Consider the following 24,997-nt stretch of genomic DNA (forward strand, 5'->3'; position numbering starts at 1 on the left):
GCCTTGCACAACTTTAAAAAGTTGTGACAGAATATATATAACATAAAATTTGCCATAGAATGTATCCTTGTATTATATTAATATAAGTTGGGGGAAACACAGACTGCTATTATTTATCTTTTGTAAACCAAAATTATTAAACCAATCTAATTGATCAAAGATTCACCTTAATTATCTGAATCTGGCTCCTTTAAAGTTTTTTGAGTTAGCTAGTTCTCATAAGAGGAAATTTTTTTTTTAAGTCCAGCACATTTAAAGCCTTAGAAGTTTGGTTTCTTTATTTTCTGTGACTTTGGGGGCCATTAGATTTATATAGACACTTATTTGTCTCTACAAACAAGTCCACCCAGAGCCCCTGTAAGGGACGTAGTACTCTAAGTCATTAATACCCAGGTATAGAAAAATGCTCACACTCACAATGAGAGTTAAGGGCCTTTCTGAATTATAGACAGTCTGGCTTCTTTTCTACAACTCCAACCACAGTTCAAAAGTAAACACAGAAACACAAAAGCTCTCCAGTTCAGATTTCAAAGAGCTATTCTCCTCCCCAGTGGGCACAAAATTCTTAACCGATTTGAGGTCATTCACAGAAAAACAAACACACCACCACCAACAACAAAAGATTAACAAACCAGATTTTCCACTGTGTCTCAACCGACAGACACTGGGTCTCCATCATGTATTCCATGGAGATCTCCAAATGGTCAGCCCGTAAGACAGAATTCCCCATCGTGGCTACCGCTAAAACCAAAAGCAGAAAATCTGTAACATCAAAAACATAAAAACTGGAGAAACAGAATCAGCAAACAAAGTTCTATCACACTTGGGATTCCCTTCAAGAGCCAAGGAAAGCAGTGCCCAGGACTTCCCTGATGGTCCAGGGGTTAAGATTCCGTGTTCCCAGTGCAGGGGGCCTGGGTTCCATGCCTGGTCAGGGAACTAGATCCCACATGCCACAACTAAGACCCAGCACAGCCAAACAAATAAGTAAATAAATAAATATAAATATATAAATATATATAAAAGAAGTGCCTCTGTTCACAGAGCCCGTTTAGGGCTCTTTTCTAGCAATGCAGCTTACTGGGTTCTGAAGGCCGAGTCCACTGTGGCATCTCCATGGAACCTCCAAAACCGCTAAAGCAGAATTTCCAAGAAGATAAAATCATGACTCTCAGACAAAAATAAAATGAATCTATACCAGAGATTTTATTTAGCTCATTTATTAATGGGAGATGTTCTGAATGGTTGAAAGAGCATTTTGAAAAGCGGGATAACTTAACAGGGAAATGTTAGAATCAGGTTGCTGAGGTAGATTACTTAAAGCTGGTTAATGTACAACAGGTCATAAATCTTTGGGATTATCTTGTTCCATCAGGCAAAAGTTATTTACACTCCTCTTGAACAGAATCTACAAGTTAACATGTGACTTCAGTTAGTCTGGGATCTCTAATCAGTATCATGAGACAAAGTACATTCATAGAATCTAGAAGATGCTTGGGTGGCCTTGGCCCCTGTAGAATACTGAAAGGGTGTGCTGTCCATTTCGGGGACTTACTTTCCAGTTTTAGGTCATTTTTGAATAGTGATAAACATGTTGTGGGGAGGATTGGCTACTGTCCTTTTTTAGAGTCCTAACAGGATGAGACTCAGAAGAGGTAGGTTTTGACGCTGGATGGAGGAAGAGAAAAACTGGATGAAGTTCAAGGCTCTGCTAGGGTCCAAGAGACTCAAGGGCCGGTCTTGAAGGTTGAGGGTTGGACTCTGAAAATGGGGAGAGGGGAGGTGGGGGTGGCTGAAGATAAACACCTCTCCTTTTCTGAGAGTGGTCCAGAGCCTTCCCTGGTAGGATCAGCAGCCAACTTACCTCTATCCTTGCAGGCGGCCAAGTTCAGCTTCCTGAGCAGCGAGGATGAGCTGGAGATGATCTTCGACTGGGTGGACGTGGAGCGGAAGGGACGCCTCTCCCTTGAAGAGTTCAGCTCCGGGCTCAGTATGTCTGTCCTGGGGGGGCCTCCCGGGGGGTGTGCCGAGCACAAGGTGAGGCTGAGCAGACAGGAGAGGACGCAGTGATGACCCATCTCAGGACCTTCACGACACCCCCGAGGGCACTTCTGGGTGTGGATGACATATGGATGACTGTAGAGATGAGAACACTAAGCCTGAATGGGAAGCCACCTGGTTCGAGGCAGAGCTGAGACTATAGCCCAGGAGACCTCACTTCCTTTCCAACAACAAGAGCACATCATTGCTGGGAGGGGTCGGGGGGGCCTTGAGCATTCCTCTTCTCCAGAGAGGCCTCTGGGATTGCTTTCTGGTGCCTCCCTTGTCTTCTCCCCAGTAAAAGCTTTCCCTTGAGCAGGAGGTTAGACACCCCCTGTTCTTGAGACCACAGGCCTTGTTTCTGCCTGGAGAAGGTCATATTTTGGCTTTGGTTAAAGGAATATGAGGCCCCAGGGAGTAGCAGAGGGTGATATTTAGTGGGTGGAGGCTCCCCAGACCCTTAGCTCCTGCTAGGCAGGGCAACTCCAACACTGGCTTCTTAAGACGGGCCTAGAAGGACCTAGAGACATCAAAGCTGGAAATGCACAATATTCCGGCTGAGCTTGATGGGGAAGACCTTTGGTCCAGGGAATGGAAGGAGTAGTGTCCTTGTAGAGACCCTGAAAAGGAATGTCAGCCTTTAACGTAGCCAAAGCCACCCCTAGTTCTTGGGTCTGCTGAGTCTCCAAAAGTTTGGGAGACAACAGAAAGGGGAGGCCAGGAGTCTGCATTTATAGGTTGGGCCCTCCCAAGAGACGGTTGTTCTGGCTCTGGTGATTGAGAAGCTGGGAGTAGGGAGGGGAAATTAGGGCCTGGAATCAGGGGTGCAGCAGACGGAACACTGTTGTCCATGTAGCCCAGAGGGGCCATCTTCACATCTGTGTCCAGCCGTGTCCACTATCCAGGGGACTTCCCAATGCCTACAAAAGAAATTCAACTCCCTTCCCAGGGCCTACAGGCCAGCACTGCTGAGACCCTTCCAACCTCTTAGGCTCACTCAATACCACTCACCTCCTCCAGCCTGCCAATCTAGCTCCTACCTCAGGGCCTTTGCATGTGCTGTTCTTGCAACCTGGAATATGCTTCCCGAGAAACCCACAACACTTGCTCCTTCCTTTTAGTCACATCTCAGTTCCAGGGTCACTTCCTCAGGACCCTCCTGACCACCCTCTCTAAAGTAGACCCTGTCTAGTCTCTCAATGGAAATTACCCTGTTCCTTCCTTTAGCTCACTTGGAAAATTTATTTATTTATTAAATGTGTCCTTTTCAGTGTTCATAGAATGTCGGCTCCACCAGGGCAGATATTTTGGCCAATTTTGTCCCCAGCACATAATCGATGCTCAGTGAATATCCCCTGACCAAGTGAAAAGAATGTATTGGCCACCCTGGAGCAGCGGTGTGACTTCTAACAAGTCTCTTGGCCTCTCTGGGCCTCAGACGCTCATGTGTAGAATGGGCACAGGGTCTACCGTGAGTAGACTCCCAAGGTTGACGTGAGGAATGTATGACCCTGGCCCTGTATAAATGTGACTGACGTAGATAGAACCATTTCCCCAAAGGCCGGTGCAGGGCAAGGTGGGAAGTCAAGAGATGGAGCCCAACCCCACTCTGCTCCTTCCTGTCCCCCTTTGTCCCACAGAGAACATTTTTGGCTCCAGCTTGAGCAGCCACAGGCTCCACAGAAAGAGGCCACTGCTCTCCAAGCGAGGATCTGTAGCCACCAGCTTCCCCGTGGTGGAGGAGGCCAACAGTGAGGAGAAGGAGGCATTTTTTGCCTTCATGGAGCAACTGGGAGCCAGCAACTCACTTCCTGAGTAAGGCCAGCAGGGTTGGAGGTGCGGGGGAAGGCACCGCCTGTCAGAGGGGGCGAGAACTGGCCCAGACATGGGATCAAATGGGAGCTGCCAGGCAGTGTTGGGCGGATATCCTGGTTTGGCCACTTGTTAGCTGTGCGGCTGCAGGCAAGTAGCCAAACCCCTGACCTGCGTTTCCCTGGCTGCGGGGTGAGCAGAAGAACTGCTGTGGGATTAAACGAAGCCCTGGGTGGGAAAGCCTACCCGCTGGGAGTCCATCCCGCTCAAGCCCTCCCTTCCTGTCCTGCCCTACAAGGTCACTCCCCAGAAAGATTAGTAAGTTGAAGGATCAGCTCCCTAAAGGACCCCACAATCTTTTTTCTTTTTTTTGACCACTTCGCGTGGCATATGGGATCTTGGTTCCCCAAGGATCGAACCTGCGCCTCCTCCATTGGAAGTGCAGAGTCTTAACCACTGGACTTCCAGGGAAGTCCCAGGACCCACATTCGCAAAGATACAAACCTCCCAAGGGTGCCTTTTCCCCAAAAAGAGGGTCCCCCAGTGGAGTGATTTCAGGTGTGGTGATGCTCTGATTTGGGCAGGCTTGGAGACAGGAGGGCTTGGAGACAGTCTTGGGCTCTGGGATTTTGGGGTTCACTCATGCTAAGAGAAAGGGACCCTGCCTGAAAATACCCCTGGCACACCCCTCCAGGTCCCACTGGCTCTGTTAGAACTAGCAAGGGAATCACCCTCGCCCATCTGCCCAGTTTTTCCCAGGTTCCCCTGCCCCACAGGGCTCTGTGAGGACAAGCTCTCAGAGGGTGGGGCAGGCACTGTGGGCAGGCAGGGTGGGACTGGGGTACAGGCTGGCAGGGCAGTTGTGGTGGCAAGTGATTTACCTACTTGGCAGCTTGGCCTGGGCTCAGCCCTCAGGCATCTGTCTTCACGACTTAATTAAATCCACGTGAAGCAGCATTTATTGAATGCCAACTCAGTGCCAGACCCCAGGCTGGTGCTCTCCACTGGGTGAGCCTCATTCTCCAGTGGCCATTTTACAAATAAGTTCAGAGAAGTCGTGGAACTTGCTAAAGGTCACGCAGCCACAGAATGGGAGAAGAGGGAAGGCAGATGGAAGCTCTGGCCCATCAGACTCCCAGATCCCCCCTGCCCCACGATGAATCACCAAACCGTAGAGAGACAAAGGGATGTGGGGGTTCACGAAGGGATAAGGGCAGAATTGGGAGAGGTTCCTGGAGGAGGCGGCACTTGAACTGCAGCTTGCAGAATGTAAGGAGATTTTTGTGACCCAGCTGCCCGAGTCTTTTGGAGCTTGGCCATTAGAACCTAGGAGTGGGCTTCCCTCTGCCTCCTGGTCCCGCTCAAGGGTGATCTCTGGCCGTCCTCCCCTTCCAGGCAGGCGGAAATCTGGCAGCTATGGAGAACGCTGCGGAAGGAGGAGCCCCAGCTGGCAGGCAACCTGGAGGGCTTTCTGGCCAAGATGAACAGTCGCCTGCAGGAGGCACAGGCCGACAAGGAGGTTCTGGAGCTGACTCTGAGGAAGTGAGTTGGGGCCGGCTTGGCACGCAGTGGATGCTCTCTACATTAGCTGAATCTTTTTTTATTTTTGGCTGTGCTAATGGCCGCATGTGGGATCTTAGTTCCCTGACCAGGGATTGAACCCACACCCCCTGCAGTGGAAACTCAGAGTCTTAACCACTGGACTACCAGGGAAATCCCTTAGTTGAAGCTTAAGTGAATTTTCTTAGCTCCAGAAGAATGGATTCCAGGGGTCCACAGCAGAGCCTGGGAGCTGGATCAGCAGAGCTGAGCTGGAAGAAGGGGTAACTAAGGAAATCTATTGGGAAGGACAGAGTGAGGCCTTTAGCCAAAGAGGGGATGGGCCAGTGTGTCCTGGTGCAGGGCCAGTGGGGCACCTAACTTCAGGGCACCACTCACGTAGATTGCCATGCATGTGGTGATCCTGGGGTTGGCATGGGCTCAGTCCTGCCAGGGAGTCTGTGCTTGGGGGTGGGAGTGGATAGGAGGATGGTGACAGCGGCAAGTGGGAACAGAGTGATGGGGTGATTGGGGACTGTGAGACAGGAGCCAACATCTCGATGATGGTTACGGGGTCAGCAGGATGGGCTCAAATGATCCATATCAAGGGCCTATGTCAAGGTCAGGAGCTGTTACTGGGGTGACAGGGGTCAGTGACCACTGGCAGAGTGAGCTGAGCAGGGTGGCAGGATGCTGCCTGGCCCCCCCACCCCTTCCAGGAGGGACACTGACCACCACCGCGAGGTCCAGCAGCTCTACGAGGAGATGGAGCAGCAGATACAGCGGGAGAAGCAGCAGCTGCAGGCCGAGGTGAGCCCCCCAGCCCCAGCCGGCCTCTCCCCCAGCCCTGGACCCCTCTGCTGCCCGTGCAGTGAGCCAAGGTCTGGCCAGCGTGGGGCAGCGGGAGGCCGCTGAGAGCAGATCGCCTTGTTGGAGAGACAGTTTGCTCAGACAGACGGGATGGGGGGTACTCACTGCTGCAAGCTCTTGGGGGTCCCCCGGGGCCACTCCTCCCACTCTCTGGGCCTCTGTCTCCTTGTTGCCTGGGCCTGTGAAGTTGTCCTGAGACCCCCATCCTTGTGGACACATCCTGAACTGGGCGCCCCAGGCCTGCGTGGAGGTGCCATGCGGGGAGGGCCGACCCAGCCCGGCTGAGTCTTGAACTCGGCCACACAGGGGGAGTTGAGACCTCTCTGCTCCCCAGAGCGACTCCCGGGGCCTGGCCCTCAGCTCCCAGATGCAGGAGGTGCTGGAGGCCAAGGAGCGTGAGGTGCAGCGGCTGACCGAGGGCCAGAAGGAGGTGAGTGACAAGGGCTCCCCTGGAAGCCCAGTTTCTGAGGATTCGTGTATCCTGACACCCACCTCTGGAGGGTTCACTGGGCTGCTGGGCTCCTGCGTCAGAGCTGGCTCCCTTGGGAAAGCAATGTCTCTGGCCAGGTAAGGGCAGTGGCAGCCCTGGGGCATGAATCAGAAGGTCCAAGCTCAAATTCTTGCTGTTCCAGTTAAGAGCCATGCAAATCTTGGGAAAGAGCTTTGCTTGTCTTGGTCTTAGTTTCTCCATCTGTAAAATGGGAATAGCCGCATATACTGCAGCTCCCCGGCTAGTTGTGTCAAAAGAGGTAATAAATGGGAAAGCCCTTCGAAGCCAGGAAGCACTGGGCAAAAATGAAGTCTCAACATTGGAGAGGCTTGGTGATAAGCTGGGGCTCAACTCTCATCTCCACTGTCAGCTGAGTGACCTTGGGCAGGATTTTAACCTCTCTGAGCCTTGGTTTCCTCATCAGAGAAATGGAGATCAGAACTTTTGCCTTAGGAGGCTGCCGTGATGATTAGAGATACTGTATTTGAGGGCCTAAGGTGGTGCCTGGCCTGTAATAGATGCTTTATATTGACTTGGCCAAAAAGTGTGTTTGGGTTTTTTTCTTAACATCTTGTGGTAAAACCTGAACAAACTTTTTAGCCAGTCCAATACATCATAGTCGCTACTATCTCTGGACCTGACCTAGCTTCCTGGTTAGAATACCTGCTACCCCAACACCCCAGGTCTCATAACCTGTAATCACTTCCAGTTGGCATTACGGCTAAGCCTTTGGGTCTGAGACCCAGCCCCATTGTCCCTTCCTTCCTCAAACTTGCAGGCCACTGACCTTAGTAAAATCACCATGTGTTGTAACCAGGACAACCAGCATCCCTTCATCACTGGGCCAGGTTCCCATAACCTTCCCCACTGTTTTTCTAGCTGGTCCTATTACCTGGTCTCACCCTCCGGACACAGGTTGATCTCCCAGGAGCCTCTCTAGTAGCTGCCCATCAGAGACTGAAAGTGAAGTGAAGTGAAGTGAAAGTCTCTCAATCGTGTCTGACTCTTTGTGACCCCGTGGACTCTACAGTCCATGGAATTCTCCAGGCCAGAATACTGGAGTGGGTAGCCTTTCCCTTCTCCAGGGGATCTTCCCAACTCAGGCATCGAACCCAGGTCTCCCGCGTTGCAGTCGGATTCTTTACCAGCTGAGCCCCCAGGGAAGCCCTTGTGGATTTGGAGCCTTGGAGGCTGAGGAGGGCCCCTTTTGGTGATAGAGGAGGTTGGACTTTCAACACAGCACCATCCTGTCCTGTCCCCTGTGGATGTGAAGCCTCTCCCCCAGGGCCATTCATTCCTCCATCCAACCGCTATTTATGGCCACTCTGTGCCAGGCATCGTGCTAGCTTCCAGGGAACATAACAAACACATATCTCTTGCCTGTGGAGTTATTGCCTAGTCGGGGAGATGGATGATAAATTAAATAAGCAGGTAAAGTCTATAACATATTAGATAGTGAAAGTGCTAAGGAGAATAAAGTAAAACAGGGCAGGAGGATAGGAGGGTTTTGAGAGGAGGGGTCAAGGAAGTCTCACTTGAGATGATGACTTTGGAGTAAAGGCCTGAAGGAGGTGAGGAGTGGGCCCTGTGGTATCCGAGGGAAGAGCAGTCCAGGCAGAGGGCACAGCAAGTGCAAAGGCCCTGAGGTGGGCGTGATGCGCTGTGAATGTTCAAGGACCAATAAAGGGACCTGGGGGCTGCAACAGACTGAGGGGGCAGGGAGCAGGGTAGTGGGAGAGGTGGTCAGAGATGTAACGGGGGTGGGGTGGGGGGAGACTATGTGTCCTGGAGGTTATTGTAAGGGCCTTGCCTTCCATTTGGCATGGTCAAGCAGCTCTCCCTCTTCCGGTCTTGTGACTGGCTGTTGGACCAGGAGCTCCTTACCGACCACATGGGCTCAGAGATGAGCAGCCATCGAAGAGCGCTGAGCAGAGGAGGGTGTGGTCCGGTGCTGCCGGCCGTCTGTGCTTCTTACGCAGTTCCCCCCTCCCCTCCCCATCCCGACAGTTCCGATGTCTCTCCCGGGTGGGAGGTAATGGACCTAATTAGGCCAATGAGGGGGTAACACCCGATCCTATGTTTTAAGCTGGGTCTCCAGGAGCCTGGAGTCGGTGCCCCACCATGGTCTTGGGAGGCTGTTTAGTTCCCCTGAAGGGCAACTGGGATTCTCTCCCCCTCACCCACCACCTCCTGCAGCTGGAGGCCCAGCTCCACCGTCTCAGCAGCACACACCAGGAGGCCAGCTCGGAGAACCGGCAGCTTCGGGAGGCTGAGCGGGACCTGGCTGGGCGGCTGGAAGAGGTGCGCGGGCAGCTGCAGGTGACCAGGGGACAGCTGGATGCCGCCAGGGGCCGCGTGTCCTGGCAGATGGAGGAGGAACTCAGGCAAGTAGCTGCCACCCCTGGGCTGGGCTGCGGACGGAGGGTTTCCTGCAAGAGGGGAGAAAGGCTTTGAGCTCTCAGAGACTGCTCAGCCTCAGAGCTCACGGTGCAAGTGAAAAGTGAATGTTGGTTGCTCAGTCATGTCCGACTTTCTCTGTGACCCCATTGACTGTAGTCCGCCAGGCTCCTCTGTCCGTGAGATTCTCTGGGCAAGAATACTTGGAGTAGGTAGCCATTTCCTTCTCCAGAGGATCTTCCCAACCCAGGGATCGAACCAGGGTCTCCTGCATTGCAGGCAGACTCTTTACTGTCTGAGCCACCAGGGAAGTCCCACACAGATTCCCTCCTTAAACCTCACAACAACCCCACTGGGCTGGGATTGTTGTGCCCATTTCTTAGACAAGGGGGCAGAGCGGGGAAAATCATGTGCCTGGACACACATGACACATGACTGGGATTCACGCACACACACATACACACACACACACGCGCACACGCATAGAGGCTAGAACAGTGCTGGATCCTTGGCAGAGTGGGATGGGCTGGAATGGCAGGAAGGCTTCCTGGAGGAGGTGAGGCTCCACATGGGCCTTGAAGGATGAGCAGGATTGGATGAGGGGAGGGGTGGGGAGTGAGTGCCAGGTGAGAAGCCCTGCTGAAGGGAAGACTGAAGGGAGGGCTAGCTGTGAGGTGTGTGCCCAACATGAAGGATGCACACAGGATGGGTGTGACATCTACCTGCCCCTCCCCTGACCCTAGCTTCCCGCACCCTTCCTAGTGTCCCCAGAGCAGGTGAGGAGAAGGCTCCAGACGCTCAGGCAGTCTCCTGGGAGGAGGCTCCCCTGCCTGGACTCTTTGGGGACAACGATGACTGGGACCAGCTCCTCAGCGGCATCGGCAGCACGCCCCTCAGTGCCCTGCAGCTCTGCTGGAGCCCGCCCCCAACCCCGAAAGCCTCCCCAGGCCCCCCGACGCCCCGAGTGGTGAGGCAGATCTCCATCACGGAGCCACACGCTCCTCCGTTTGCTCAGGAGCCCTCTTCAGTTCCAGGGGGCTCTGCAAGGAGCCCCCCTAGGGCAACTTCTGGGACCGAGGAAGAGGAAGGAGAGAACCCAGATGGGCCAGACACGAGCCCCCCAGAGCAGAGAGAGCCCCCCAGCCCAGAACCTAGGGAGGAGTCAGGGCTTGGCCCCGGGGTCCACTTCCCCTGGGGTCTCCCGGGGGTCCCAGCTGGGGAGTCAGGGAGCCTGGTGGCAGCCGCCCTCGAGGTGCTTGTTCCTTTGGAGGATGGGGCCCCTCCTGAAGTGACCTCGCCCCCTCCCCAGGCTTCAGCTGGGCCCAAGGCATGGTTCCAGACCTCACACTTGGAGACACATGTTCCTCTGTTTGCTCAGGAGCCCTCTTCAGATCCAGGGGGCTCTCCAAGCAGCCCCCCTGGGGCACCTTCAGGGACCGAAGAAGAGGAAGGAGAGAACCCAGATGGGCCAGACATGAGCCCCCCAGAGCAGATTGGACAGCCCCCCAGCCTGGAGCCTAGGGAGGAGTCACAGCTTGGCCCGGGGGTCCACATCCCCTGGGGTCTCCCGGGGGTCCCAGCTGGGGAGTCAGGGAGCCTGGTGGCAGCTGCCCTCGAGGTGCTTGTTCCTTTGGAGGATGGGGCCCCTCCTGAAGTGACCTCGCCCCCTCCCCAGGCCTCAGCTGGGCCCAAGGCATGGTTCCAGACCTCACACTTGGAGACACATGTTCCTCTCTTTGCTCACGAGCCCTCTTCAGATCCAGGGGGCTCTCCAAGGAGTCCCCCTGGGGCACCTTCAGGGACCAAGGAAGAGGAAGGAGCGAACACAGATGGGCTGGATACAAGTCCCCCAGAGCAGACTGGAGAGCCCCCCAGCCCAGAACCTAGGGAGGAGTCAGGGCTTGGCCCCGGGGTCCACTTCCCCTGGGGTCTCCCTGGGGTCCCAGCTGGGGAGTCAGGGAGCCTGGTGGCAGCTGCCCTCGAGGTGCTTGCTCCTTTGGAGGATGGGCCCCCTCCTGAAGTGACCTCGCCCCCTCCCCAGGCCTTAGCTGGGCCCAAGGCATGGTTCCAGACCTCACACTTGGAGACACATGTTCCTCTGTTTGCTCAGGAGCCCTCTTCAGATCCAGGGGGCTCTCCAAGGAGTCCCCCTGGGGCACCTTCAGGGACTGAGGAAGAGGAAGGAGCGAACACAGACGGGCTGGATACAAGTCCCCCAGAGCAGACGGGAGAGCCCCCCAGCCCGGAGCCTAGGGAGGAGTCACAGCTTGGCCCGGGGGTCCACTTCCCCTGGGGTCTCCCGGGGGTCCCAGCTGGGGAGTCAGGGAGCCTGGTGGCAGCTGCCCTCGAGGTGCTTGCTCCTTTGGAGGATGGGCCCCCTCCTGAAGTGACCTCGCCCCCTCCCCAGGCCTCAGCTGGGCCCAAGGCATGGTTCCAGACCTCACACTTGGAGACACATGTTCCTCTGTTTGCTCAGGAGCCCTCTTCAGATCCAGGGGGCTCTCCAAGGAGCCCCCCTGGGGCACCTTCAGGGACCGAGGAAGAGGAAGGAGAGAACCCAGATGGGCCAGACACGAGCCCCCCAGAGCAGACTGGACAGCCCCCCAGCCCAGAACCTAGGGAGGAGTCAGGGCTTGGCCCCGGGGTCCACATCCCCTGGGGTCTCCCGGGGGTCCCAGCTGGGGAGTCAGGGAGCCTGGTGGCAGCTGCCCTCGAGGTGCTTGCTCCTTTGGAGGATGGGCCCCCTCCTGAAGTGACCTCGCCCCCTCCCCAGGCCTCAGCTGGGCCCAAGGCATGGTTCCAGACCTCACACTTGGAGACACATGTTCCTCTGTTTGCTCAGGAGCCCTCTTCAGATCCAGGGGGCTCTCCAAGGAGTCCCCCTGGGGCACCTTCAGGGACTGAGGAAGAGGAAGGAGCGAACACAGACGGGCTGGATACAAGTCCCCCAGAGCAGACGGGAGAGCCCCCCAGCCCGGAGCCTAGGGAGGAGTCACAGCTTGGCCCGGGGGTCCACTTCCCCTGGGGTCTCCCGGGGGTCCCAGCTGGGGAGTCAGGGAGCCTGGTGGCAGCTGCCCTCGAGGTGCTTGCTCCTTTGGAGGATGGGCCCCCTCCTGAAGTGACCTCGCCCCCTCCCCAGGCCTCAGCTGGGCCCAAGGCATGGTTCCAGACCTCACACTTAGAGCCACATGTTCCTCTGTTTGCTCAGGAGCCCTCTTCAGATCCAGGGGGCTCTCCAAGGAGCCCCCCTGGGGCACCTTCTGGGACTGAAGAAGAGGAAGGAGTGAATCCAGATGGGCTGGACTCGAGCCCCCCAGAGCAGACTGGAGAGCCCCCCAGCCCAGAATCTAGGGAACAGTCAGGGCTTGGCCCCGGGGTCCACTTCCCCTGGGGTCTCCCGGGGGTCCCAGCTGGGGAGTCAGGGAACCTGGTGGCAGCTGCCGTCGAGGTGCTTGTTCCTTTGGAGGATGGGCCCCCTCCTGAAGTGACCTCGCCCCCTCCCCAGGCCTCAGCTGGGCCCAAGGCATGGTTCCAGACCTCACACTTGGAGCCACTTGTTCCTCTGTTTGCTCAGGAGTCCTCTTCAGATCCAGGGGGCTCTCCAAGGAGCCCCCCTGGGGCACCTTCAGGGACCAAGGAAGAGGAAGGAGCGAACACAGACGGGCTGGATACAAGTCCCCCAGAGCAGACGGGAGAGTCCCCCAGCCCGGAGCCTAGGGAGGAGTCACAGCTTGGCCCGGGGGTCCACATCCCCTGGGGTCTCCCGGGGGTCCCAGCTGGGGAGTCAGGGAGCCTGGTGGCAGCTGCCCTCGAGGTGCTTGCTCCTTTGGAGGATGGGCCCCCTCCTGAAGTGACCTCGCCCCCTCCCCAGGCCTTAGCTGGGCCCAAGGCATGGTTCCAGACCTCACACTTGGAGACACATGTTCCTCTGTTTGCTCAGGAGCCCTCTTCAGATCCAGGGGGCTCTCCAAGGAGTCCCCCTGGGGCACCTTCAGGGACTGAGGAAGAGGAAGGAGCGAACACAGACGGGCTGGATACAAGTCCCCCAGAGCAGACGGGAGAGCCCCCCAGCCCGGAGCCTAGGGAGGAGTCACAGCTTGGCCCGGGGGTCCACTTCCCCTGGGGTCTCCCGGGGGTCCCAGCTGGGGAGTCAGGGAGCCTGGTGGCAGCTGCCCTCGAGGTGCTTGCTCCTTTGGAGGATGGGCCCCCTCCTGAAGTGACCTCGCCCCCTCCCCAGGCCTCAGCTGGGCCCAAGGCATGGTTCCAGACCTCACACTTGGAGACACACGTTCCTCTGTTTGCTCAGGAGCCCTCTTCAGATCCAGGGGGCTCTCCAAGGAGCCCCCCTGGGGCACCTTCAGGGACCGAGGAAGAGGAAGGAGAGAACCCAGATGGGCCAGACACGAGCCCCCCAGAGCAGACTGGACAGCCCCCCAGCCCAGAACCTAGGGAGGAGTCACAGCTTGGCCCGGGGGTCCACATCCCCTGGGGTCTCCCGGGGGTCCCAGCTGGGGAGTCAGGGAGCCTGGTGGCAGCTGCCCTCGAGGTGCTTGCTCCTTTGGAGGATGGGCCCCCTCCTGAAGTGACCTCGCCCCCTCCCCAGGCCTCAGCTGGGCCCAAGGCATGGTTCCAGACCTCACACTTGGAGACACATCTTCCTCTGTTTGCTCAGGAGCCCTCTTCAGATCCAGGGGGCTCTCCAAGGAGCCCCCCTAGGGCATCTTCAGGGACTGAGGAAGAGGAAGGAGCGAACACAGACGGGCTGGATACAAGTCCCCCAGAGCAGACGGGAGAGCCCCCCAGCCCGGAGCCTAGGGAGGAGTCACAGCTTGGCCCGGGGGTCCACATCCCCTGGGGTCTCCCGGGGGTCCCAGCTGGGGAGTCAGGGAGCCTGGTGGCAGCTGCCCTCGAGGTGCTTGTTCCTTTGGAGGATGGGGCCCCTCCTCAAGTGACTTCGCCCCCTCCCCAGGCCTCAGCTGGGCCCAGCGCACAGTTCCAGACCTCACACCCAGATGACGAGGGCCCTGACCCTGGGCCGATCCCACCCAAGCCGCCCCGGCAGAGAGAGGCCCTCCTTTGGGACCCCCATTCTGCTGGCTCTGAGCCAAGGCCGGGGTCTTCAGGAGCCGGAGCCCTCCCGGTGGGGCTGGGTGAGCCCTCCCTCGGCCTGGTGCCTGGGGGTCCGGCTCCCATGGATGGATGGGAGCAGGGCAAGCGGAGCCCAGACGCACAAGAGGGCCATTCAGGGGAGCTGCAGGAGGCTCATGGCCGGGTCCCTGGGCTGCCCGCTTTCCACCCCTGGAGCCTGGAAGAGGAGCCCGGGGCTGAGGAGAGGAAAGCAGGGGACCGGGGAGACCAGCAGTTCAGGTCAGAGCTGACCATTGAGGTTTGCGGCCTGAAACCCGAGCACTCGGAACTCCCCCAGCTTGATTCCCAACCCACGCCTGGCCCACCTGACAGAATGCAGGCTGAGGCTGAAGCAGAAGCCCCGGCTCCCAGGAAACCATCCAGGGGCTTTGCCCGCATGGGGCCTCAGCCTGGGGATGGAGCAGGGCCCCCAGAGCCCACACAAACCCTTCCCACCAGGGCTGAGCTGGAAGCCCAACCCAGGCCCCGGCCTACAACTACCCATGCAGAAGGAGAACAAGCCCCCTCTAAGTCCAGGGAGCCAAGGGCAGAGAACAGGCCTGAAGATCCAAGAACGGACTCTGGAGGCCCGGGGTTGACCCCGTCCCCTGGGGACCACGCGGCCAGTGAACCTTTGGCCAACCCTGATTATGCCTTCCACGTCATCTTCCTGGGAGACGCGAACGTGGGCAAAACCTCCTTCCTGCACCTGTTGCACCAGAACAGCTTTGCCACTGGGCTGACAGCAACTGTGGGTAAGAGCCGCCTGGGGAGGATGGCAGGGGAGGGAGGGGAGAGCCGGGGGACCGGGCTGGCGAGCTGGAGCAGGCCCGGAGCGAACCATCTCCGAGCAAGCTGTCGGTTCTGCCCTCGCCACAGGCCCTGCGTTAGATGTTATTTTATACGGGCATAACCTGGCTATTCTACTAATCATCTCTAATTATAGGTAATTTGCTTTCTCTGCATTGATCTGATTAGCTAATAATGTGCCACGTTAACAAAGCACCTACAATTTAGGTGGCAGCACTGGCTGATGGTGAAAACAAGCTGGTCTCCACTCACATGGCCCCGGGGCAGGTCATCTCAGGGACCCCGCTGCTTGAATTTGCCCAAGACCAGCCCTAGGCCAGCCAGCCAGGCTCTGGCAGGAAGCTACCTCGGACAAGTTGAATATTTTACACAGAAAGTTTTTGTAGAGTGGGGTAAGTTAGGAACACCGGTGCCTGAGTTCAGAACCCAGCTCTGCCACTTACTAGTGGTATGAACTTGAGCAAATTATTCAAGCCCTCTAAGCATAACAGGGGCAACAGTAGTGCTGACCTCTGAAAGGGCTGTAAGAATTAGTTAATACATATCAAGGTCTTTGCATACTATCTGGCACATATTAACTGCTCAGTTAATATTAGCTATTTTTATGGTGGTTATTATTATAAGTACATTTTTGATAATGTCTAGTCCAGTGGCTTTTGCAAATGAAATGTCCTAAAGCACGAAGCCTCCTCTCCCTAAGAATATAGGGGTATGTGGCCACTTGTATAAAGCCACAGAAAAGAGCTCATGGAAAATGTTTGGCTTGGGGTAAAAACGGAGGGATCCACGTCTTTGTGTCTGTCTAGGTGCACGCTAACTGGGTACCAGTGCAAGACCAGTGGGTAAAGTTCTCAAACTTTACCTAAGAGAGTCCCTCACCCCCTCACCCAGGACAGGTTCTTGAACTTTTCTCTGCCTGAGAAGCCTCACCTGGGGAGCCAGTTAAAAATGCAGTGTTGTCAGGAATAGGGGACCCTCATAGGAGGTCTGTTCTGGTGTTGAACAGGGTTACAAGGTCTGCAAGGCTACCATCATTAATCATGCAAGCCAGGGGTCCCCAACCTCCAGGATCTAATGTCTGATGATCTAAGGTGTTGATGTAATAACAGTAGAAATAAAATGCACTATAAATATAATGCACTTGAATCACCCTGAAACCACCACTCGCCCCCGCCACCCTAGTCCATGGAAACATTGTTTTCCAAGAAACCAGTCCCCGGTCTCAAAAAGTTTGAGGACTGCTGACCTAAGCTACTGGTTACCGACCACCTACAATGCACCAGGCACACTTGCCTTATTCCATACGAGAGCCCTCTCATACCTATGAGCCTCTCCCATTATCATGTGGTGAGAAGTTTCCACGAAATTCAATAGAGAAAATACAGGTTGTGTAATTGTAAAAAGACAAGGCAAGCCTGTGTGCACTAGTCAGATGGGAGGAGTGTGTGTGTGAAAGTTGCTCAGTCGTGTCCAACTCTTTGCGACCCCATGAACTATACAGTCCATGGAATTCTCCAAGCCAGAATACTGGAGTGGGGAGCCGTTCCCTCCTCCAGGGGATTTTCCCAACCCAGGGATCGAACCCAGGTCTCCTACATTGCAGGCCAATTCTTTACCAGCTGAGCCACAAGGGAAGCCCTGATATCCAAATCCGTCCCACACTTAGCTGTGGTTTGGTGCTCCTGGTGGCTGCCATCCATTGGGCTTACCTGTCACTGGGGATGATTCCAGCTTCCTCAGTCATAATCTCCCCACTCAGCATTACCCTCCTCCGTTCCCACCCTGCTTTCTCACCTGTCTGCCCTGGAGAACAGGGCTGGTGGAGGACCAGAGCCAGAGCCAATTGAATTATAGCTGACTGCGCATTTTTTGAGGTCTCTGCAGTTATCCCTATTTTACACATGAGGAAAACAGAACTGAAGTCCTGGTTAACTTTTTGGCCCTATCTGGGCACCAAAGTTCACACCTGGGGCCACCTGCTTTCAAAGCACAGGCCCTCACCCCAGAGGCTCTACGCTTTTACGCGTTCAGCGCAGCCCGCTCCCTGGGGTTGTTCATGTAAAATAGCAGATTTCTTAGGAAGCAGAAGACATTATATTTCTGACAGTTTATGTGGTTTGAGTTGTAACATGTGGAGATACGTGGGTAGACTGAGGGTGGGCGATGGGCAGGGAGGTGGAAAGTGGGAGTAATGGAAGTTACTAAATGCAAAGAATAATCATGAGGGTCGCTCTGTAGATCATGCCGTGGATGTTTACGCAGAGGCTGGATGTCATCACAGGGAGTGGGACTGGGTAACCGCAGTAGTTTCTGCAGACCCTGGGCTTCCTTAGACCTTCAGGAAAGGGGGCAGTAAAGAGAAATGCATGCTGCAGACAGACTTCTGCTGAGGTCAGGACTTCCCGGCTGCCGCTTCTCCTAGTCTCCTCTGGGGAGCACGGATGGGGGCGTCTGTGGCTTGTCACCACCGGGGGCAGAAGTAAGAGCTTGTGGGGGTCACTGTGTCACCTTGAGGAAGGTCTCTACCGGCTCAGGGATCATGTGAAGAGTTGCCTCTTTCCTGAGCTGGTCTGAGCCCCATGGTGGGCTCAGCAGGGACAAAACAGCCTCTCTCCATCACCCCCATCCCACTCGGTGTCCCTGGGAACTGGGGGTTGGCAGGAAGTTGCTCCCCAAAGATTCCAAACCTCCCCGGGGATTTCACTAGTACTTCCACATTTCCAGGGACAGGAGAGGTCTAGAACCATGACCCAGGGAAGGGTTGGTCTGTGAAATTTTGAGGAGGTGGAGGTTCAGAAAGATGAGAGTTCATAGTAGATAATAAAAATGACCACTTCCCAAGCAGCCCCTAGACATTGGACCAGACCTTGAACATAAGTCATTTAATCCTGCCAATGACCCAGTGACATGGGTCTTTTTAAATTGCCACCTTGCAGATGAGGAAGGAAGGCTCAGAGAGGTGAAGTGATTCACGCAGGCAGCAGAGCAGCAGAAGGCGGACAACTCACAGCCCAACCGGTCCTCCTTGAAGCCAGCACTCCCTTCAGCCTCCCAGGTTGCCTGTCTGCCCTGCTGTATAGAGAAGAAAGATGCATGCCATAATTAGGAATGAAACAAGAAGTATTATTAAAAAAATAAATGAATGAAACTGATTTTCCAGAGTAGCCTGAGGAATAAACATTGCCATGTAGTTGAGAAGACAGGTATTTTCGTAGAGGTAAATACAAGGCAGGGTGCCTCATGTCAGCCAGCTGTCAGGGTGGGAGTGCAGTGGGAGCTAGGTAGGCAGAGCAGGCTTCTCGGAAGATATGGACCCTCAGTGTGGATGGGCTTTGCAGAGCAGAAGGGAAGCCCGGCTGCCAAAACTTCCCACCGCCCTCCCATGGCTGGTACTGGGAGCAGGTGCATATTCAGGCAGGTGTCAGCTCCAAGTCCTGGATGGTAACTTGAAAGTAGGCTTGACTCTCATCTCTGTGTCCTAGGAGTGGATTTTCGAGTCAAAAACCTGCTGGTGGACAACAAACGCTTTGCACTGCAGCTCTGGGACACAGCTGGCCAGGAGAGGTAATGGACACTGTCGACATTGGTGGCCGACAGACTAATCGCACTGCAGAGCAGTGGAGCCCAGCCCCGACCCAGAGTCCTACCAAGTGCAAATGCAACTTGTACCTGATGAGGATTCAGGAGGTGGGGGATGGAGAGATGAGTCCAGGCCCAGGGCAGGAGACAGGAGCGCACACCCAGAGGCCCCCTCAGCCTGGCGGGGCAACTGTGAGGGCCGTCCCAACATGGCCTGCAGAGCACATCTACCCAATCGTTTTTTTTTGTCCACGCCTTGTGGCATGCGGGATCTTAGTTCCCCAACCAGGGATCGAGCCCACTGAAGTGGAGTGGAGGCTTGGACTCCCAGCCACTGGTCCTCCAGGGAAGTCCTCTCACCTATCCTTTGAAAATATTAGCTTTTGACTTTTCAGTTAAGCAGTTAGTGATCAAAACTGAAAAGGGACATCATCTATGACCCAGAAGTTCTACTTCTAGAAATTCATTCTACTGACAAACTCATACTATATTATCAAAAGGACCAAGACTGTTCACAGCAATAATGTTTATATTATGAAACATTGGAAGCCTCCTAAGCACCATCAGTAGTGGGCCAATTAAATAAATTAGAGGCTCTTCACACAATAGAATATAATGAAGTCAGAGAAAAGATGGAGGATCCTCTTTATGTATCTTTGTGACCCCCATGGACTGTAGCCCTCCAGGCTCCTCTGTCCATGGAATCCTCCAGGCAAGAATATCGGAGTGGGTAGCCATTCCCTTCTCCAGAGGATCTTCCCAAGCCAGGGATCGAACCTGGATCTCCTGCCTTGCAGGCAGGTTCTTTACCATCTGAGCCACCAGGAAAGTCACCCTTTATGTACCAATAGGGAAATATCTCTAAGACATTTTATTACCTTCAGAAAGCAAAGAACAGAGTATTGAACATTAATGAGTATAGTGTTTTACACTGTATTTGTTTAAACAGTGTGTGTATGGGGGAAGTGTGTGTGTATGAGTATATATATGCATTTATGTATATGCATGAAATATCCCTGGGAGACTATTTAAATAATGGGTAACTCTGGTTGCCTCTGGGGAGGGGGACTGGATGGCTGCAGGATGAAGGTAGAGTTGCCTGAGAGAGACTTTTCATTAGATGCCCTTTGGTACCTTCTGAAATCTGAGCCATCTGTTAGCCTATTCAACAATAAGCACACAGTAAGAAGGAAAAAGCACGCACACCCTCTTTGGGAAGCAGTTAGAAGCCGATGTGGCAGCTGAGGCCTAGAGAGGGTGCCTGGCATCACCCGGCGCGGACTCTCTGGGCAGGTACCACAGCGTGACGCGGCAGCTGCTGCGTAAGGCGGACGGCGTGGTGCTCATGTACGACATCACCTCCCAGGAGAGCTTCGTCCACGTGCGCTACTGGCTGGACTGTCTCCAGGTGAGCTGCCGGAGGCTGGGGCTGGCCCCAGTGTGCAGTCAAGAGGCAGCTCGTGTCTCTCCCACTCCTTTTTTCTCCCAGGATTACAAAGGACACAACCGACATGTGGGTGACCATCTGCTGAGGGCGTGTGGCTGGATGGGCTGGGAGCATGGTAGTACAAAGAAACCACAGCCACACAGTGTGGTCTCCAAGACAAACTCTTTCCTGTATCCTTCCTGTGACCATTTCTTTCGTATACACCAAAGCTCTGTGATGTGTTCTTAACGCCTGGGGATGATGCAAGTCTGGATGAGCATTCCTTTGTCCATATATCTCTAGTCCTTTCCCCCACGTATGTATTTGATGTATGTATGAATGAAATTCATATGTTGAAATTCTACAGTACGTGCTAGCACAGAAGAGGGATATGAAGAAAGACATGTTGTCTTCTCTCTAGAAGTTTCTGGTCCAGTTGTAGAGATGCAAAAGAAGCAGAATAAAGTAATATTTGAGGGAAACTGGGTTCTGAGTTCTGATGAGATCTGGGTTTGAATCCCAACTACCCCGTCCTAACTCTGTAACCTCGGACAAGTGACTTAAACTCTCTGAATTCAATTGCCCAACTTTTCTCTTAGAGGAGTTGTGAGGATTAACTGCTATAACTGCTTTCAGCACAGTGCCTGGCATATAGTAAACTCTCCGTTAACAGAAGCTATTATTATTATCATCCATGAAACAGTTAGGAGATGAGTCAAGGCAACCTGTGTAATCTAACACTAGGCTATTCAGCACAGGCAGGAAAAGATAGGCATGGGCAGGAGCAACCCAGGAAGGCTTCCTAGGGGAGGTGACTTTGAGGTTGGCCTTGGAGAGTGGGTGACATGTTTGCAGGCTGAGAGGAGGGGTAGGTTTGCTGCAGGTGGAAGGGAACATGTCAGAGGTGGGAAGAGCATGGAGTGGGTGTGATATAGAAAGTGGGCTCTGTGTGTAGGGGAGGAAGTGGCACAGGGTCAGCTTTTCCTAGAGGGCAGGGTCAGATCCACCCAGGGCCTGGCTCCCAGCAGGTGCCGGACAGGTGTGGCTGAGGGAATATTTCTGTGTACAGGATGCAGAGTCTGACGACGTGGTCATCCTTCTCTTGGGAAACAAGACGGACTGTGAAGAGGATCGGCAAGTGTCCACTGAGGCCGGGCAGCAACTGGCCCAGGTGAGCAACTGGGCATCAGCCCCTCTCCCAGCCTGGACTGGGCAGACCTCTCCCTGGGGCGTAGCGAATAGGTCACCCTGGCCTGGGCCACAGAGAACAATCCGCTCCTGCCTCTGCTCAATCAGAGACTAACAGCCTTCCACCCACCCGGGCCCAAGACTCAGACAGGAGATGGTAACTGTGGGCAGGACATTTAACCTTACTGTTGCATTAGCAAATCCCCACAGTGTCCTGACCTACGTAAAAATTACCTTCAGACTAAAAAGCTTTTCAAGCTTCACTTAAAATTCCCAATCAAATCTTCATCTTATCTCTGGTCTCTAATTAACATAACATTCCTTCTAATTTATTCTATCTTAAGACCCAAATTCTTCCCTGGGAAGATTGCATCAAAAGCCCCACCACCAGACAGGGGAGTGTGGATACAATTTATTTTTGAGTAGAATTGAACTACATTCCAGAAAATCTGGAGAATAATTAAGATGGAAATAGTCTCATTCCCGGCCCTACCTCTGACACCACCCCTCTTGACATTTCCATATCGTGTTTCCTTCCCATTTCTTCTCTCATTTCTCCTAACCATGAGGTCATCATTGTGGCTCATGGTTGGTGGGAATTTTTTCCTCTTAAACGTAGTAGCTCACCGCCTTGACAGGAACTCCTTCTCCAGCAATTTATCCAAAGGAAAGAGTTAGAAATAATAATTCCTAAGAGAAGAATGTAATAGATCCTGTGTATAATTGAAAATGTTTGTATGAGAATGTTCTTTATGAGAACAAACACTTGGCAACATTTGGTGGTTAATTTGTGGAGCTTCATGCAAAAAGCTAGCATTCGCCATTAAGAATCCTATTCTGAAAAATATTTAAGGTTGTGGAGGAAATATTTACAATATAATGTGAAGTCAGAAAAATAGCCATGTCTCTGGGGACAGGTTAGGTTGAATCATATGAGATTGCTGATATTTGACTGTTTGGCATCTATCAGAGCAGCAATTTCATACAGTTTAACCTAACAGTATAATGATATTTAGCCCACACTCCACACCCCCAATAAAAGGGTCATATAAAACAGAATGGAAATATTGGATTGGCCAAAAAGTTCGTTCTGTTCTGTTTCTAAAGAATTTTTTGGTCAACTCAATATATATTCAAACACTAACAGAAGTGGTTTATAATTTGCACTTACATTTTTCACTAAAAAAATTTATTTACTTATTTATTTATTTTTGGCTGTGCTGGGTCTTCATTGCTGAGTGGGCTTTCTCTAGTTGCAGCAAGTGGGGGCTACACTCCAGTTGCAGTAGGCTGGCTTCTCATTGCAGTGGTTTGTCTTGTTGCAAACCATGTGCTCTTAGGGCGCCTGAGTTCAGTAACTGTGGCTCCCGGACTCTAGAGCACAAGCTCTATAGTTGCGGCGTACAGGCTTAATTGCACAGCTTGTGGGATCTTCCCAGATCTTGCGTGGAACCTGTGTCTTCTGCCTTAGTAGGCAGATTCTTTTCCACTGAGCTGCCAGGGAAGCCCTGTACTTACACATTTTTATGCTACATTTCCCAATATTTCCCCCAATTCAATACTTTTGAAATTAAAAAATAATATATATATATATATGTGTGTGTGTGTGTGTGTGTGTGTGTATATATACACACACAACGAATGACTTTAAAGAGCTTCTCAGGGGGCACAGTGGTAAAGAATCCACCTGCAATGCAGGAGGCGCAAGAGACACAGGTTCGATCTCTGGGTCAGGAAGATCCTCTGGAGGAGGAAACAGCACCCCGTTCCAGTATTCTTGCCTGGAAAATTCCATAGACAGAGGAGCCTGGTGGGCTGCAGTCCATGGGGTCACAAAGAGTCAGACACGACTGAGCGGACACAGACAACAACTTAAAAATGTCCCCAAGGACATTTCTCCTAAATGGAATACGGGCTTCCCACCATCACTCTGAAGGCTGTGGGGTGTTTCTGGGTGGCGTCTTTGACACCTTGGCCAGCCAAAATGGAGAGACAGTGGGCAGAGGGGCAAGGCTGGGGACCATGGAGACGGGGAGACAGAGACAGGCTGCCTCGCCCGTTGGGGTTGGCTTGGGGATGTACTGGATGGGACTCTGTCTGATGGTCGGGTCTTTGGTGGTGGGGGCTGCCGCCTGGACTCTCGGGGATCTCCCCCACAGCATCTGTACCCCCATCTATCTGGCTGCAGGAGCTGGGGGTCTCCTTTGGAGAGTGCAGCGCTGCGCTGGGTCACAACATCCTGGAGCCCGTGGTGCACCTGGCCCGGTGAGTGCTGCCCTACTCCTCCCCGCCCAGAATCTTCTGGACAGCCTTTAGCTGACTCATATGGGAGGGGAGGCCCCGCTGAGGAAGCGCCTTAGAAAGCACACGGCTCAGAAGCCTGGGGAAGGAGTGAGAACCCTCGAGGAGTCTCCTGAGTCCAGTTCTACCAGTCCTGTCAGCGACCCCACCTCCAGGAAGTCTCCCCTCCCCTCTCTGCGCCTCCGTGCCCTCCCAAGCTTCCAGTGACTTCCACTGCACTTAGAATAAAATTCAGATGCCTCCTAATGGCCCGGATTGGCTCCTGTGCCAACTCCCTGCCCCCCACCCGACCCCCTCAGTCATAAGCTTCAGCCACTCAGAGGAACCCTCCCTGACCACACCTGCTCCCACCACTATTCTGAATCTCTTTCTCTGTGTCCCTCAAAGCCCTTCTTCTTCTTCTTCTTTTTTTTTTTTTTCGGCTGCAAAGAGCAGCTTGAGGGATCTTAATTCCCTGACCAGGGATCGAATCCAGGCCCTTAGAGTGAGAGCTCAGAGTCCTAACCACTGGACTGCCCGGAAGTCCCACAAAGCCTTTCCCGGAAAGCTGTCGTTACAGAGTTTGTCTGTTTTCTTGATGCTGACTGTCTTCCCCACCAGGCTGGAGCTCTAGCAGGGCCAGGTCTTTTTGGTTCAGCTCCTCCCCGTTCCATCCCTGGGTTGGGAAGATCCCCCAGAGAAGGAAATGGCAACCCACTCCAGTATTCTTGCCTGGAGAATTTCATGGACGGAAGAGTGTGGTGGCCTGTAGTCCACAGGGTCCCAGAGTCGGACACGACTGAGTGACTAACACTTCCTCCCCCTGGAGCCTGGCACATGTCGGTGTTCAATTAATGAATGAAATGAGTGAGGTGGGAGGGGTTTTAGATGACATGATCTCTAGGCCCCTTCTCTGACAAAGCAACTTTCAGAATCAGCTTGCTGAACCACAAACCTGATCCCGTCTTCTCTGGGACAGGAAACTGCTTAATGACTTCCCTTTGCTTTAGAAGAAAAGCCCTACTTGTGGCTTCCTGGTCAGCAGAGCCCTGAATCCTTGCTGCCTCCAGGGCTTCTTTCTGGCCATTCAGTCCTTAGGGTCAGTGATTTAGGACAGTGCCAGGCACACAGGAAATATACTGTGAATAAACAAATTAACGAAGAGGCTTTACTTCACTGATCCCCCAGCTCTCTCTTGACCCTAAGCCTTTGCCCTCTGCCTAGAACTCACCCTTCCCTCTGTTCTGCAAGTGGACTCTTGTCCAATGCTCGGTCTTGGCTCCAGCAATGCTTCCTTGCACCCTAAGTCCCTCCCGGATCTGGTGTGAAGTCCCTCTGTGTGCCGCCCCATTACTGGGTCCTGATGGCCCCTTCCCGTCTCCATCTCCCACACTACGCAAGGCAAGACCTGCTGGCTTCATGGTCAGAATCAGAGTCTC

The 24,997-nt window shown here is 53.9% G+C and overlaps 1 protein-coding gene across 5 annotated transcripts in view; it reads left to right on the forward strand.

Annotated features, from left to right (window-relative positions):
- Nucleotides 1-24,997, forward strand: part of RAB44 (RAB44, member RAS oncogene family) — a 37,944-nt gene that overhangs the window by 12,128 nt on the left and 819 nt on the right. For 3 of the 5 annotated variants that reach the window (XM_043450679.1, XM_043450680.1, XM_043450681.1), the window contains 11 exons: nucleotides 1,879-1,990; nucleotides 3,681-3,855; nucleotides 5,248-5,394; nucleotides 6,111-6,201; nucleotides 6,596-6,691; nucleotides 8,948-9,135; nucleotides 9,911-15,030; nucleotides 18,568-18,649; nucleotides 19,958-20,072; nucleotides 21,160-21,261; nucleotides 23,467-23,543. In XM_043450679.1, the coding sequence (XP_043306614.1) occupies nucleotides 1,879-1,990; nucleotides 3,681-3,855; nucleotides 5,248-5,394; nucleotides 6,111-6,201; nucleotides 6,596-6,691; nucleotides 8,948-9,135; nucleotides 9,911-15,030; nucleotides 18,568-18,649; nucleotides 19,958-20,072; nucleotides 21,160-21,261; nucleotides 23,467-23,543 (6,305 nt within the window). Of the gene's footprint in view, nucleotides 1-1,515; nucleotides 1,656-1,878; nucleotides 1,991-3,680; nucleotides 3,856-5,247; nucleotides 5,395-6,110; nucleotides 6,202-6,595; nucleotides 6,692-8,947; nucleotides 9,136-9,910; nucleotides 15,031-18,567; nucleotides 18,650-19,957; nucleotides 20,073-21,159; nucleotides 21,262-23,466; nucleotides 23,544-24,997 lie in introns of those variants that run through there. The other 2 variants (XM_043450683.1, XM_043450682.1) reach the window with 2 other exon arrangements.

Source organism: Cervus canadensis, chromosome 28, assembly GCF_019320065.1.
Source record: "Cervus canadensis isolate Bull #8, Minnesota chromosome 28, ASM1932006v1, whole genome shotgun sequence".
Taxonomy (NCBI): Eukaryota; Metazoa; Chordata; class Mammalia; order Artiodactyla; family Cervidae; genus Cervus; species Cervus canadensis.